Source organism: Silurus aristotelis, assembly GCF_946808225.1.
Source record: "Silurus aristotelis genome assembly, chromosome: 10".
In the NCBI taxonomy this organism is placed as follows: Eukaryota; Metazoa; Chordata; class Actinopteri; order Siluriformes; family Siluridae; genus Silurus; species Silurus aristotelis.
Window position 1 is genome coordinate 19,742,342 of NC_139583.1, and position 12,586 is coordinate 19,754,927.

At 38.5% G+C, this 12,586-nt stretch overlaps 1 protein-coding gene across 1 annotated transcript; it reads right to left on the bottom strand.

Moving 5' to 3' along the window:
* Positions 1-1,231: 1,231 nt before the first annotated feature.
* Positions 1,232-7,246, bottom strand: ccnp (cyclin P). The gene is made up of 9 exons (XM_083552716.1): positions 7,088-7,246; positions 6,887-7,021; positions 4,818-4,884; positions 2,929-3,113; positions 2,735-2,833; positions 2,470-2,625; positions 2,143-2,301; positions 1,888-2,066; positions 1,232-1,642 (listed from the first exon to the last, which is right to left on the bottom strand). Exons 1-9 carry the CDS (start codon positions 7,133-7,135, stop codon positions 1,474-1,476), a joined length of 1,197 nt encoding a protein of 398 aa, XP_083408842.1. The 5' UTR covers positions 7,136-7,246; the 3' UTR covers positions 1,232-1,473.
* Positions 7,247-12,586: the final 5,340 nt, after the last annotated feature.

The window sequence follows — 12,586 nt, forward strand, 5'->3', positions numbered from 1 at the left end:
AAGAATGCTGAGGATGGAGCCACCAGGCACGATAAAAAGTGGAAGGTCAAGGAGGTTTATGGATTTGGTGAAGCAAGACATGCAAGTGGTTGATTTGAAAGAGTCAGGTGTAGAGGACAGAGAAATATGAAGACGGATAGTCCGCTGTGGGGACTCCTAATGGGAGCAACCTAGACCCAGAAGACAATGCTGATACGCGAGACTTCACCCCATCAATGATTATGCACTTTAACACATTATTCATTGATTTGGGTGGGCTTAAATTACATGGTGTATTCAGCATTCATGTCTCTGTGAATAAGCTGTGATAGGAATAATATGGAGGCAAGTGAATTAATATAAACCCATCATAGAACACACATTTTTCAGGTCCAAGCTGTTCTGGAAAATGAATCACCAAACGCTGTTTTGAGAATTAAACCATTTTTTCTTTAAACAGTGGGTGCATTTGCACCACCTGCTGCGGGTTAACCAGCAATTTATTGCATTATACTGTATGACAAAACATTTTCAAATATTAAAATAAACATTTACAGAATAAATATATTACCGCAGCATAGTTATGTTTTCCAATCTTCCAATTGATCAGAATTTACTGCATTACATTTGTATAACCACACAGGACAATAGCTTTATCCAAGTTAGAAATACATTGATGTTTGTTATAACATTATTGTATAATAGCAGTTTGTGTACATGGCAAATGGTTCAAGAACAAAAATAAAAAAAAAGGTGCATATTAATTGATGTCAGGTTTGTTTGAAGACAATTATTTAACATTCATGGATGCATTTTTTATAACATCATGGTTGTTTGCAAATCTTCCTTGCAAGGAATTCTTCCAAACAGAAGAGTTTAAGCTTTTCAGTTTTACAGCCAGCGTTGCTATGAATAATCCACGTGTGGTAAGCGTTTGTCAGGTCATATTCTGTAAATACATATTTTGTTAAAAGGAAATAATTACTAAAGTAATATGCACAATGTGGATCCAGTTTAAAATTCCTGCCTCTACAAAGTACAATGTTTTCAGACATCCCTTACTTGTCCTGCAATTTTTACTAACAATGCTCCGAACACACCCGATCAGCTCAGGAAGGGTAGGTTAATTAGATGCTCCAATAGGTGTATTGTGAACACAGCCAAGCTAATGGCAAGTTTGAAGTTATATTCCTCCACCCAGATACTTAGTGTTAACACTATGCAAAGCATGGGAAATAACATTTACACCAACTAAAAATCTCATTTACTTTATTTATTTTTTGCACTTCATTTTTTTATCCTACACATAAAACATTTAGAAACAATCCACTGGACCTCCATAAGAAGGTTTACATAGTCAATATATTATCAAACAAGCATTTTTAATTGAAATATTTAAAATGGATACAAAAACATGTAAACTTTTTTTGACAAATTGGACAAGATGTAAAAAAACAACATGATACAACTATTCAGTCACACACTTAACATAGTTCATGTCTGGAGGCTCAGGAGGCAGGGAGCACTCTTCAGTGCAGGATGAAGACTCGCATATAGAGTCTCCTTTGTAGAAAATTTGACAAACGTCGCCCGAGTTTCTTGTTTGTGAGCCTTCGCTGCAGCAGTGGCCATAATGTGCATGATTGTGAAGAGTGTTGCCTCGCTTTATACACAGTGAAAGGAGAAATCTGGATTTAGTTGGAACAGCATTAAACCCGGGCAGAAATATTAATTTAGAAGAAAAAAAATCCGGAGGCTCATGATCTCATGATAAACTGGAAACGGGTATTTTCAGAAGCAGTAATTTTGTAGAAGACAGCTAATACTACATTTATGAAGCCGATTAATGGTTAAAGTAGCATGTAGCATAACAGCTACAGTATGTGTTTATAAAAAGTTCCTAAATACCTGCCAAGGTATATAGTGGATGCAATACACCAGGCCGCCTCACTCTCAGGTGTGTGGGGCTCCTGAATAAAATGGCGTGCCAGACGCAGAGCAGCAGCAGCGAGCTGAACCGGGAAAAAACACACACACTTCGCCTCGAGGAGCGAGAGCTCCAACAGATAGCGTGCCATGCAAATCACCTACAAATTATACAACGTATAAACCGGTGTACTGTTCACATTAAAATATTCAACCAGTGTAACAATGTTGGTGTACCTTTTCGCCACAGCGTGCGATGTATGCCGACAGCAGCAGGAAATGAATGGGTGGGGTGTGAGACAGGTCAAACTTAAGTGCGCACAAAACCCTCCGTTCCATCCGCAGCAGCTGCTTCTTACTGTAAGTATTCGCCATCAGGTAGCACAGCTCAGATACCTGACAAACCCCCCCCACCCACACACACAGCTAACCATGCAGAGCACTAATGTGTTGTAGGTGAAAAACTTGTCTGTCCTACAGTTGTAGGCAGCCTGTACTTCTGTATACAAGTCATTGAATCATTATTTTGGGCATTTAGCATCAAATAAAACAGATGTCCGTTACCTCCGGCAGTAAGCACTCCTCTTTCTTTGCAGCGAGAAATAGGCAAACGACACCAAGCAGCTGTAAACTGGAGATGGAAATTTTTATCTGCCGGAGCACACGGTTCAGCAGGTGCACTGCTAAATATAGCGTCTCCTCCGAGAAGTTAAATGCGTCCTGTGTGGTCATAGAGAACGGTGGCACTGCAATTCTTCACTCATAGCATGTTAATGGCAGCTATTACAGTTTTTATAAAATCACTAGATAATTAAAGGTTGTCGCTCACATGAACCTGAATGAGCCAGTCCACCAGAATGGCACGTGTTGATTCTGTGAATGGCTTTGGCAGGTCGCTGCTCGACAGAGCAAAGTGCTGCTGGCTTCTCTAAAAACAGATATTGGTTTACATAAAATCATTAAAAAGACGCACAACAAAGCGTTAGTCTTAATGAAAGACTTAATGAAAGGCTTCAACATTACCATCATATCAGAAAAGATGTCCCATGTGTAAGAGCGGTCAAACAGCAGCCCGAGTTTACTCATCGCTACTTCTATCTCTCTGCGCACCAGCACAGGAACTAGATCACTTAGTGTGGGTGCAAGCTGCAGACCATGAAGGTGATTCAACACAGCCTCCTCCTCATAATGCTCCACTGCAGGAGCAACTAACACAACACAACTCCATCACACAAATACCAAATTCTCCTTCATCCAAAGGGTGGGGGGGGATTAATGCATACACTTGTACCGTATCTCAAAAGTGAGTACACCCCTCACATTTTAGCAACCATTATAGTACATGTTCTCAAGGGAAAATATTACAGCAATAAAAATATGGATATTAGTCAATGTGAACCTTATAGCAGTACAGATTTAATGTCCTCTGAAAAACAACATACAGCCATTATTGTGTAAATAGCTGGCAACAAAAGTTAGTACACCCTAACTGAACAGGTCATAACTGTGTCCAAAGTGTAAATTTTGTGTGAGCACCATCCAACAGTGCCTTAATCCTCCTGGGCATACAATTCACCAGAGCTGCACAGGTTGTTGCTGTGATCCTCTTCCACTCATCCATAATGACATCACAGAGCTGCTGGATGTTGGCCACGTCGCACTTCATCTTCTGCTTGAGGATGCCTCACAGGTGCACAAAAGGGTTCAGGTCTGTATACGTACTTTGCCAAAATGACAACTGCCTTGCTGAAAGTGATTGAGTTGCTGTGTGTTTGGGGTCGTTTTCATGTTGGAAAAAAATGCCGTTTGTCCCAGTTTTTTTAAAGGGTGGAATCAGACTCTGAGAATATCACAGTACATGTTGGAATCCATGTGTCCCCCAATGAACAGCAGCTTCCCAGTACCACAGCACTCATGCAGATCGAGACCATGATGCTACCACCATGCTTGACTGTAGGCAAGAATTTTCTTGGTACTCCTCACCAGGGCATCGCCACACATGCTGGACACCATCTGAACCAAACAAGTTTCTCTTAGTCTCATCAGACCACAGGACATAGTTTCAGTCATTTAGGCTCTTTGACAGGTTGTCTTCAGCAAACCAATTTCAGGCTTTCTTGTAAGACAGCTTCAGAAGAGGCTTCCTGTGCGTTTGGTCTGAGCACCAACAAGCGGACCTTCCTCTTCTGCAACCTCTAAAGCAATACTAGCAGCACTCATGTCTGTTTGTAGAAGCCAGTTCTGCACCTGACGCACAGCACGAGGACTCAACTTCTTTGATTGACCCTTGCGAGGCCTGTTCTAAGTGGAAACAGTCTTCTGTATGACCCTGGCCACTGTACTGTAACAGTTTCAAGGCGTTACGGATCTTACAGCCTCGGCTGTAAGGATTTAAGAATAGAATTGTTGCTCAGAGTTTTTTTTGCCATGAGGTGCCCTGCTGAAAATCCAGTATGGAAGAATGGTACTCAAAGCACCAAATTTTAACTGCTCTAATACAAGATACACAAATTTGTAGAGTCCAGTCAAGCAGACAAAACATGATTAATAAAAGACATGGCTTTGCATGGTTTAACAACCTACAGCCGTTATCACTTAGGGTTGCCAGCTTTTTAGACAATAATGGCTGTTTTATTTATTTATTTTCTGTACTGCTATACAAGCTGCACATTGACTACCCAAATATATGCAAGTTTCATTTCTATGGTATTGTCCCCTGAGAAGTTATACTAAAATGGTTGCTGAAATGTGAGGGGTTTCACTTTTGAAAGATACTGTAAATGTTAGTCTCTTAAGACCATGTCAGGAGTTGAATGACCAATTGGTTCAAGGGAACCCCTTCAGGAAAAATTGTTTTGAATGATAACATGAGGTCACATGGTAACAAAGATGTGATTGCTAGTGCCTCAGACCTGATCCACTCTGCTGAACAAAATCCATAATGATTCCATCTTCTGCAAATACTGGCAACTGCTGGACCTGCAGAAGACAAGACAACAGCAAAATGGAACATACCTACATTCAATACAAAACATTTAATAGGCATTAAATTGACGTATTAAAGAGTGATTCTCTAAGCCACTCAATGGTTGCTTGTGCTACTAAATGCTGAAGGCTTACTGTCTATGCATGTTCTACCAGTGTTTGTGTGAGCCTTCTGAGTTCTTTGGCTTCCTCCCTTCAGGTCGACTAAACAAGATAAATTGCCTCAAATTTTAAAATGTATGGTGTGTGCATGGTTCCCAGTGTTGAACTTGAGGTGAACGATCCCCTGGATGCGACAGGCGTTGTCTGAAACCAGGATAAAATGGTGGCAAAGCCAGTTCCTGATCACAAAGATCCAAATTTCATTATATGCTTACAGTATACAATAATTCATTTTAGTGACCGTCTTCTTGTATTTGCACCTCTTTGGTCCAAAGTGAGAGGTCTAAATGTAGATGTACAGCTACAAAAGACCTTTAAAACCATCCACTCCTGACTACTAAACTTTCAAATCTAATAAATGATTTGAGATTAAAATACTATTGAATATTGCCTTGATTTAATACACAGCCCATGACAACAGTTGAGAGGGAGTTTGTCAGTGTTTAATATTACAGTGCATAAAATATCTAAACCACAACACTTGATGTTAAAGCATTTAAGATTAATGTAATTTAGGAATTCAAAATAAACAACAAAAACAAAAGTGGTCAAGGCATGGGGTCACAGAACATTCATAAAGGTCTGTTTCAGGTTGAAATCACGATCAATATGTACACAATTATAATTAAATAAATACTGAGGCTCAGACAAAATGGTCACTGGATAATATATTGGCATCAGTTATATTCTAAGGAAGTCTTAAAATAAATAAATAAACTGATCAATATACTTTTTAAATCACTCCCATATGGTATTTGCATGTTTTCCTGAAAGACCGTAGTCAGGAGTGTAGCTGGAGACTGATCGTCAAACACTTTTACAATCTTTTACTATACTTTGAACAAAATGAAAGTGTTTGAATAGCCTACTAAGTGTTCCATGTACAAACCTGTTTCTGTTTATGAAGATTTTTCCATTGTTGTGGGAAATGCATCAGTGGAAATGGTACACAATCTAAGTAATGCAATGCCTGTAAATTTGCTCACAAGTTGAGTTTATGTTTTGGCAACATTTTTACAATGGTTGAGTTAAACAGGATGATGAGCAACTAGCGAGACAATAAATTGGATGACTATGTTGTAGATTTTACACTACTTAATAGAACTACCTAGTTACTAGTCACCACCTAGTAGCCAATAGCATAAGTCAGTTATGATCCAAGTGATCTCATATCAATGACTAAGACGCCACAAAAATGTTCCACGAGCAGAGAGTATTCTGATGTCCTTCACAGAGGGGTTGATTTTATTTAGGCTTCCTTAAAACAAAATCCTTAAAAAATAATAGTAATAATAAATAACATCTAAGCAAACATTTTCACATTGACCATGTTCATTATAAAAACAGTAGGAAATGTTTGCTTTTCTGGGGATTTCATTTGATTTTAAATTACACAATTCCTAGGTTTTGTTAGTTACAATTTAACTAAAGGCATTGTGGTGTGTCAAATCTTAATGCATTTAAGGCACCTTGTATTTTTTAACAGGACTGAGTTTGCTTAGATTTGGATTCGATTTTTTTTTATTAAGAAATTTAAGATTGAAGTCCTTGCACAATTTCTGTGTGTGAAAAAAGTAGTCGATATGATTTTAAATTTCAAGATGCTGCAATTTCTATGTTTAGTGTTAGTTACTACTAAACAAGTGGTGTGAACTCAAAGAAATAATACAAGGTGCCACAAATACATTAACAGGATTGGAGATGCTTCATTTAAAGTGACCCATGTGTGAAAACACTGAGCTACCAAAGAAAACTGATCTGCACGTGTTTGCAGCAGCGTTTTACAGCCCAGTCTTACACTCTAGCTGGAGTCCGAGAGCTCGCACATATTTACCCATCGGTGCTCTGTATTGTCGGCTTTGTGTTGCTGTTTCTGCTCGTCTCCTTCCCCGAGTACACCGAGTACCCCGCGCTCCCGCACAGCGCATGCGTTCGCCCATGCGCGCAAAGGAACTCGGGCTTCTTCTGTCTGCAGAAAAACAAACTTTTAATCCAACAGTTAAGAAGATATGGCACCTCTGCTCCTCAAACTTACCTTGCGGTCCAGCAGCGTTCTGGAATCACATAATCCGGTTCGGGCCATGATGCAACCGAACACGCGCTCACTAGAAAACCTGCTCAGGCGCCCCTGCCAAATAAACAGCACGTTAATTAGTGCACGTGAGGGGGCAATTAAGGCCCGGTGTCTCACGCGCAATGCGGCCACGTGTCATAATAAAACCTGGAACATTTTTCACTTCGAATGGACCCATGATGTTTAAACTTTAAGTTCGGTGGTTTCTAAAATACCGGGCCACACAGAATAAAAATCTTTTTAGTTTTTTTTTTTATTGTTGTTTTTTTTTTTTTTTTTTTTGGCATCTGCAGGATGTTTTCTTGTTTCTGTTTCAGTCACAGTTTTCTTTTTCTATAAATCGATCAATAAAAGGCTGCACTGATTCTGCATTAGGGTTAGATGTTATATTTTCATATGTTATATTAAATGAATAATTATAATCATATAATACACAAACACCAGTGGTGGACAAAGTACACAAACCATGTAGTTAAGCAGAGATATACTAGGTAAAATATTACTCCAGTAAACGTAAAAGGGATACAAACTCATTCTGTGAATGGAAATGTCTCATTGATAAAGAGAGATTAGAGGATAATGATTATTTGGTCTGAGTTGAAAAACTCTTGTGATAAGCAGAAATCCATTTTAGCAAGTACAAAATATTGAAACTTGCAATAGATGGGTAACAAGAGGAGAAAATCAGATCCTGAGAAATCACATTTCTGTTTACTTGTATCAGGATACATTATAGAAAAAAAACAACGCAGACTGGTGTGATTGGTTCTGGCAGTCATATAGATGTTAATTTGACACACACACTATATTGCCATGTTGTGCATACCTGGTTTTAAGTATAGTATGTGCTTTTTAAGAAACGCACTTGCTCTTATAATTCCTCCACTCTTTTGGGAAGATGTTCCAATAGATTTTGGAGTGTGCTTTTGGACATTTGTTGTGGCTGATTGTTCATCAGCCACAAGGGTGTTTAGTAAAGTCAGGTACTGAAGTAGGGTAAGGAGGTCTGGTGTGCATTCTGTGTTCAAGTTCATCCCAAATGTGTTCAGTAGGGTTTAGATCAGAGCTCTATAGCAGGCCACACAAGATCTTCCTCTCCAAATAATGTAAACTATATCTTCATGGAGCTCGCTTTGTACACAGAGGTGTTGCCCTGCTGAAACAGATTTGGCTTTTCTAAGTTCAAGTGAACACAAACTTTTATTATACCGCATCCAAAAATATACAATTGTTTGCCTCCAGCTTTGTTATAACAGAACCAGATATGGCAGGAATGGTCAGATGTCCCAGTACTTTTGTCCATATAGTGTACCAGCTACCTAAACATTATTGCAGACCAATAACACAGTTTTATTGATTCTTTTAGCATGCTAATGTGCCTTGACACATTGGAAAAAAATGTTCAGGAAAGGCATAAGGAAATTGACAAATTGTTTAGTCTCCCTCCAAATTCCCCAGATCTCAATCTGAGCACAGATTATGGACAAATGTTGTAGAAACACTACAAAGAATTTGTCTGCTGTTCCCTGTGTCCACATAACATGAAAAAAAACCTATTTAAAAACAGATTTGATTCCTGGAGTATGCTTCAGCGATAATGCGTAGCCATTGATCAGTGTTCGGAAGAGTCAATGCTAGGACATCATGTTCACTACATATCTGGCCTTTTTTCTTTGTGCCAATGTTAGTTATATAATATTATTGGCTTAGGATATCTTTTTCAAGCCTTGTCTTTCCCCTTAGTAACACAAGTATGAGACAAAAAATGTTGAACAGATTCATGTAATTATGTTCTAATTTACCTGTACTGTGCACTGTAAATAAATACATTTGCAGAAACTGTGCAACATTATCATGTTGGAAAATAAAAACTGAAAGACGAAATTTACTATATGTAGTACAAATGGAATCAAGTCTAAGTTGATTCCAAGTTAATACAGAAAACATCTCCTAGGTTGTATTAAGTACATTGCACATGCATTGATGCATACCAGATGGGTCACTTATTGGTCCTTTAGGCATTGATCACACTTGTTGTTAACATCTGCTTTAGGTGTTTAAACGTGGACAACCAAAATGCATAACCATTAACACATGGCATTTTGAATGCTTTCCCGAGTGATCCGATCTCATAAATTTTTTTCTGCTGGAGACTGTTGCATGTTTAACGTGTCTTCTGCTCTATTTGTTTTCAGGCACAATTGGCTCTCAAACACTTTCATATAATAGTCTGCAGAAAAAGAAAGGATAAAGGAGCTATTTAAAGCAGCCATTATAACATCAATTTTATCCATTAGCCTAGAGGTGGAGAGTTCCCATGTTCAGCATTATCCTCACAATGATTAAGTACTTTCTGGCTGGGGCAATGACACAGTTAATTAGGTAATGCTTTGTTGTTGTTCGCAATGCATTGAAGCACTTTTGTGTTCACACTCCAAATGTAATGAGGCCATATTAATCCCAAACCAGCCCTGAAAGTGAATTCAGTGTTTGGATCACAATTCATCTCTGAAACACATTGGACTCATTGGACATTGTGCTTTCCAATTACAATTAGATCACTCTTGACATGTTACTGCATGGGGTGAAGGGGGCCTTACTTCTACCTCGATTATCACAAAGCATTAAAAGATGATGAGCCATTGCAGCAAATAATTGCTTTATTTATGTAGCAGCATTTTCTTTTCAAATATCTAATCTTAATTGTTTTAAATATATGTATATATAGTCGCTTGCTTTCTTTTTAATTGACCGCACTAATATGAATTGACTGGGTTTCACTCAATTTGTCCAGTTTAGTTGTATGAATGACAAGTGATATAAACATGATAGTGTAATCTTTATATTAAGGTGCAATAACTCAATTTACAGTATTGCACAAAAGTGAGTACACCCCTCACATTTCAGCAACCTTTTTAGTAGATCTTCTCAAGGAACAATACTATAGAAATTATACTTTGATATGTTTTAGTCAATGTGCAGCTTGTATAGCAGTACAGATTTATTGTCCTCCAAAACCTCTTAACATGCAGCCATTATAGTCAAAATAGCTGCAACAAATTTGAGTACAGACTAAGTAAACATGTCAAAACTGTGTCCAAAGTGTAAATATATAGTGTGAGCACCATTGTTATCTGGCACTGCCTTAATTCTCCTGGGCATGAAATTCACAAGAGCTGCACAGGTTGTTGCTGGGATCCTCTTCCACTCCTCCGTGATGACATCACAGAGCTGCTGGATGTTAAAGACATGGCGCTTCTCCACATTCCGCTTGAGGATACCCCTTCAAGTCCTCAATAAGGTTCAGGTCTAGAGACATACTTGGGCACTTCACCCTCAGCAAGGCAGTTGTCATCCTGGCAGTGTTTTTGGGGTCATTATAATGTTGGAAAACTGCTGTTCGGTCTAGTTTCTGAAGGGAGGGCATCATGTAATTCATGTTTCCCTCAATGAACTGCAGTTCCCCACTACCAGCAGCACTTATGCACCACCATGCCTGTAGGCAAGACATAATTTTCTTGGTACTTCTCACCAGGGCGTCGCAAGACATCTGATTCGAACAAGTTTATCTCAGTCTCATCAGACTAAAGGACATGGTTCCAGTAAATCTTGCTCTTAAACAGGTTGTCTCCAGCAAACTGTTTGCAGGCTTTCTTGTGAGACAGCTTCAATAGAGGCTTCCTTCTGCACCTGACTTACAGTATGAGGACTCAACCTCTGAATGACCCTGGCCACTGTACTGTAACTCAATTTCAGGGTGCTACCAAACTCCTTATAGTCGAGGCCATATTTGTGGAGATCAACAATTCTAATTCTCAAATCCTCAGAAGTTTTTTGTCATGAGGTCCCATGTTGGAACATCCAGTGGTCAGTATGAGAGAATTGTACTCAAAGCACAAAATTTTAACTGCTCTAATACAAGATACACAAATTTGTGAACAAAAACATGAATATGATGAATAGGACATGTCCCATTCTGTTATCACTTAGGGTGTACTCACTTTTGTTGCCAGCTATATAGACAATAATGGCTGTATGTTAAGTTATTTAGGACAGTAAATCTATACTACTATACCAGCTACACATTAACTAGTTTAATTTCTATGGTATTGTCCCTTGTGAAGATATTCTATGATGGTTCCTGAAATATCAGGGTTGTACTCACTTTTGTGAGATACTGCAAATGGTTTGAACTTGATCAGGTGTATATTTACATTGACATGAGTAGCATTTGGCAGATGTCCTTATTCCAAGCAACTTACAATCTAATCAGTGCCATTTATACAAGGGAGCAGTTGGAGGTTAAGGGCCTACCTTAAGGGCCCAGCAGTTGCAGTTTGAACATGACCTTCCAATCACAAGTCCAAACCACTACGCTACCAGTTCCTTATATTAATCTTATGTGTACATGTACAGACTAGGGAGTACAAGTATGGATCCAATTCTTTTACAAATACCAAATGTACTGTGTAAGTGACCCTGCCAATGATTTACAAATAATTGTATGTGATGCTTTATAAATAAAAAACTCCATGGGAGAAAATGTTGGGAAATCTTTTAAGTGCATGTATTTTCTGTCTAACTACTGACCATTTATTTTCGATTTCATAAAAGTCTGGTAAACTTTTCAATTACTGGCTTATTCAAGAATGGCATTAATGAAAAATATTTTGGTACTTTGTTCCCATTCATAAGCTTGAGAAACCTGACCATTTATTTTTTTGCTATTTTACACAATTTAATTCTAAATAGCTTTATGCATGAATCAACACTACAAAGCCAAAATGTGTATGTGGACACCTGAACATCAGACCCATGTTTTGCTTGTTGAATATCCTGTTCTAAAGTTAGACTTCTCTTTGATGCTAGAACAGCCTTTACTTTTCTGGAAAAGCTTTCTTGTAAATTTTGCCCCATTCACTTATGAGCTTCAGTACACTGAAGCCTAAGAAAGTCATTTAAAGTGATTTAGATCAGAGCACTACACAGGATTACACTTGAGTTCTTTCACACCTGCCTTTTGATGCGAATGGGAGCGATAGCAAAGTGTCCACATACTATTGGTCATAGCCATAGTGATCAATCCTGGTCAGTGGTAGCCCTGGCATTGTAAAGCCAGCCAACATAACAACAAGGGTGTGATGTTCTGCATAACCTTCGATTCCACAACACACCACACCACACCCACACCCACAGTATATTAAAAAAGGACAAAGGAGCAGTCAGGTGGTGGAATAGATTATATTTATATTGATCTCATCAGGATGATTTGAGAAACAAAAACAACAAAAAAAAGTCAAATGTCTGATCTGTTCAGGAAACAAACAGAAAAAACAAACACATAAAACATCACTCCATCTCACTCACACAATCAGCTCTCATCCTAACTGAAATCATTAACCAGCATTAACACAGAGACAGATAGAAGAGCGAGAGAAGAGCGAGAGAGAGCAAGAGAGA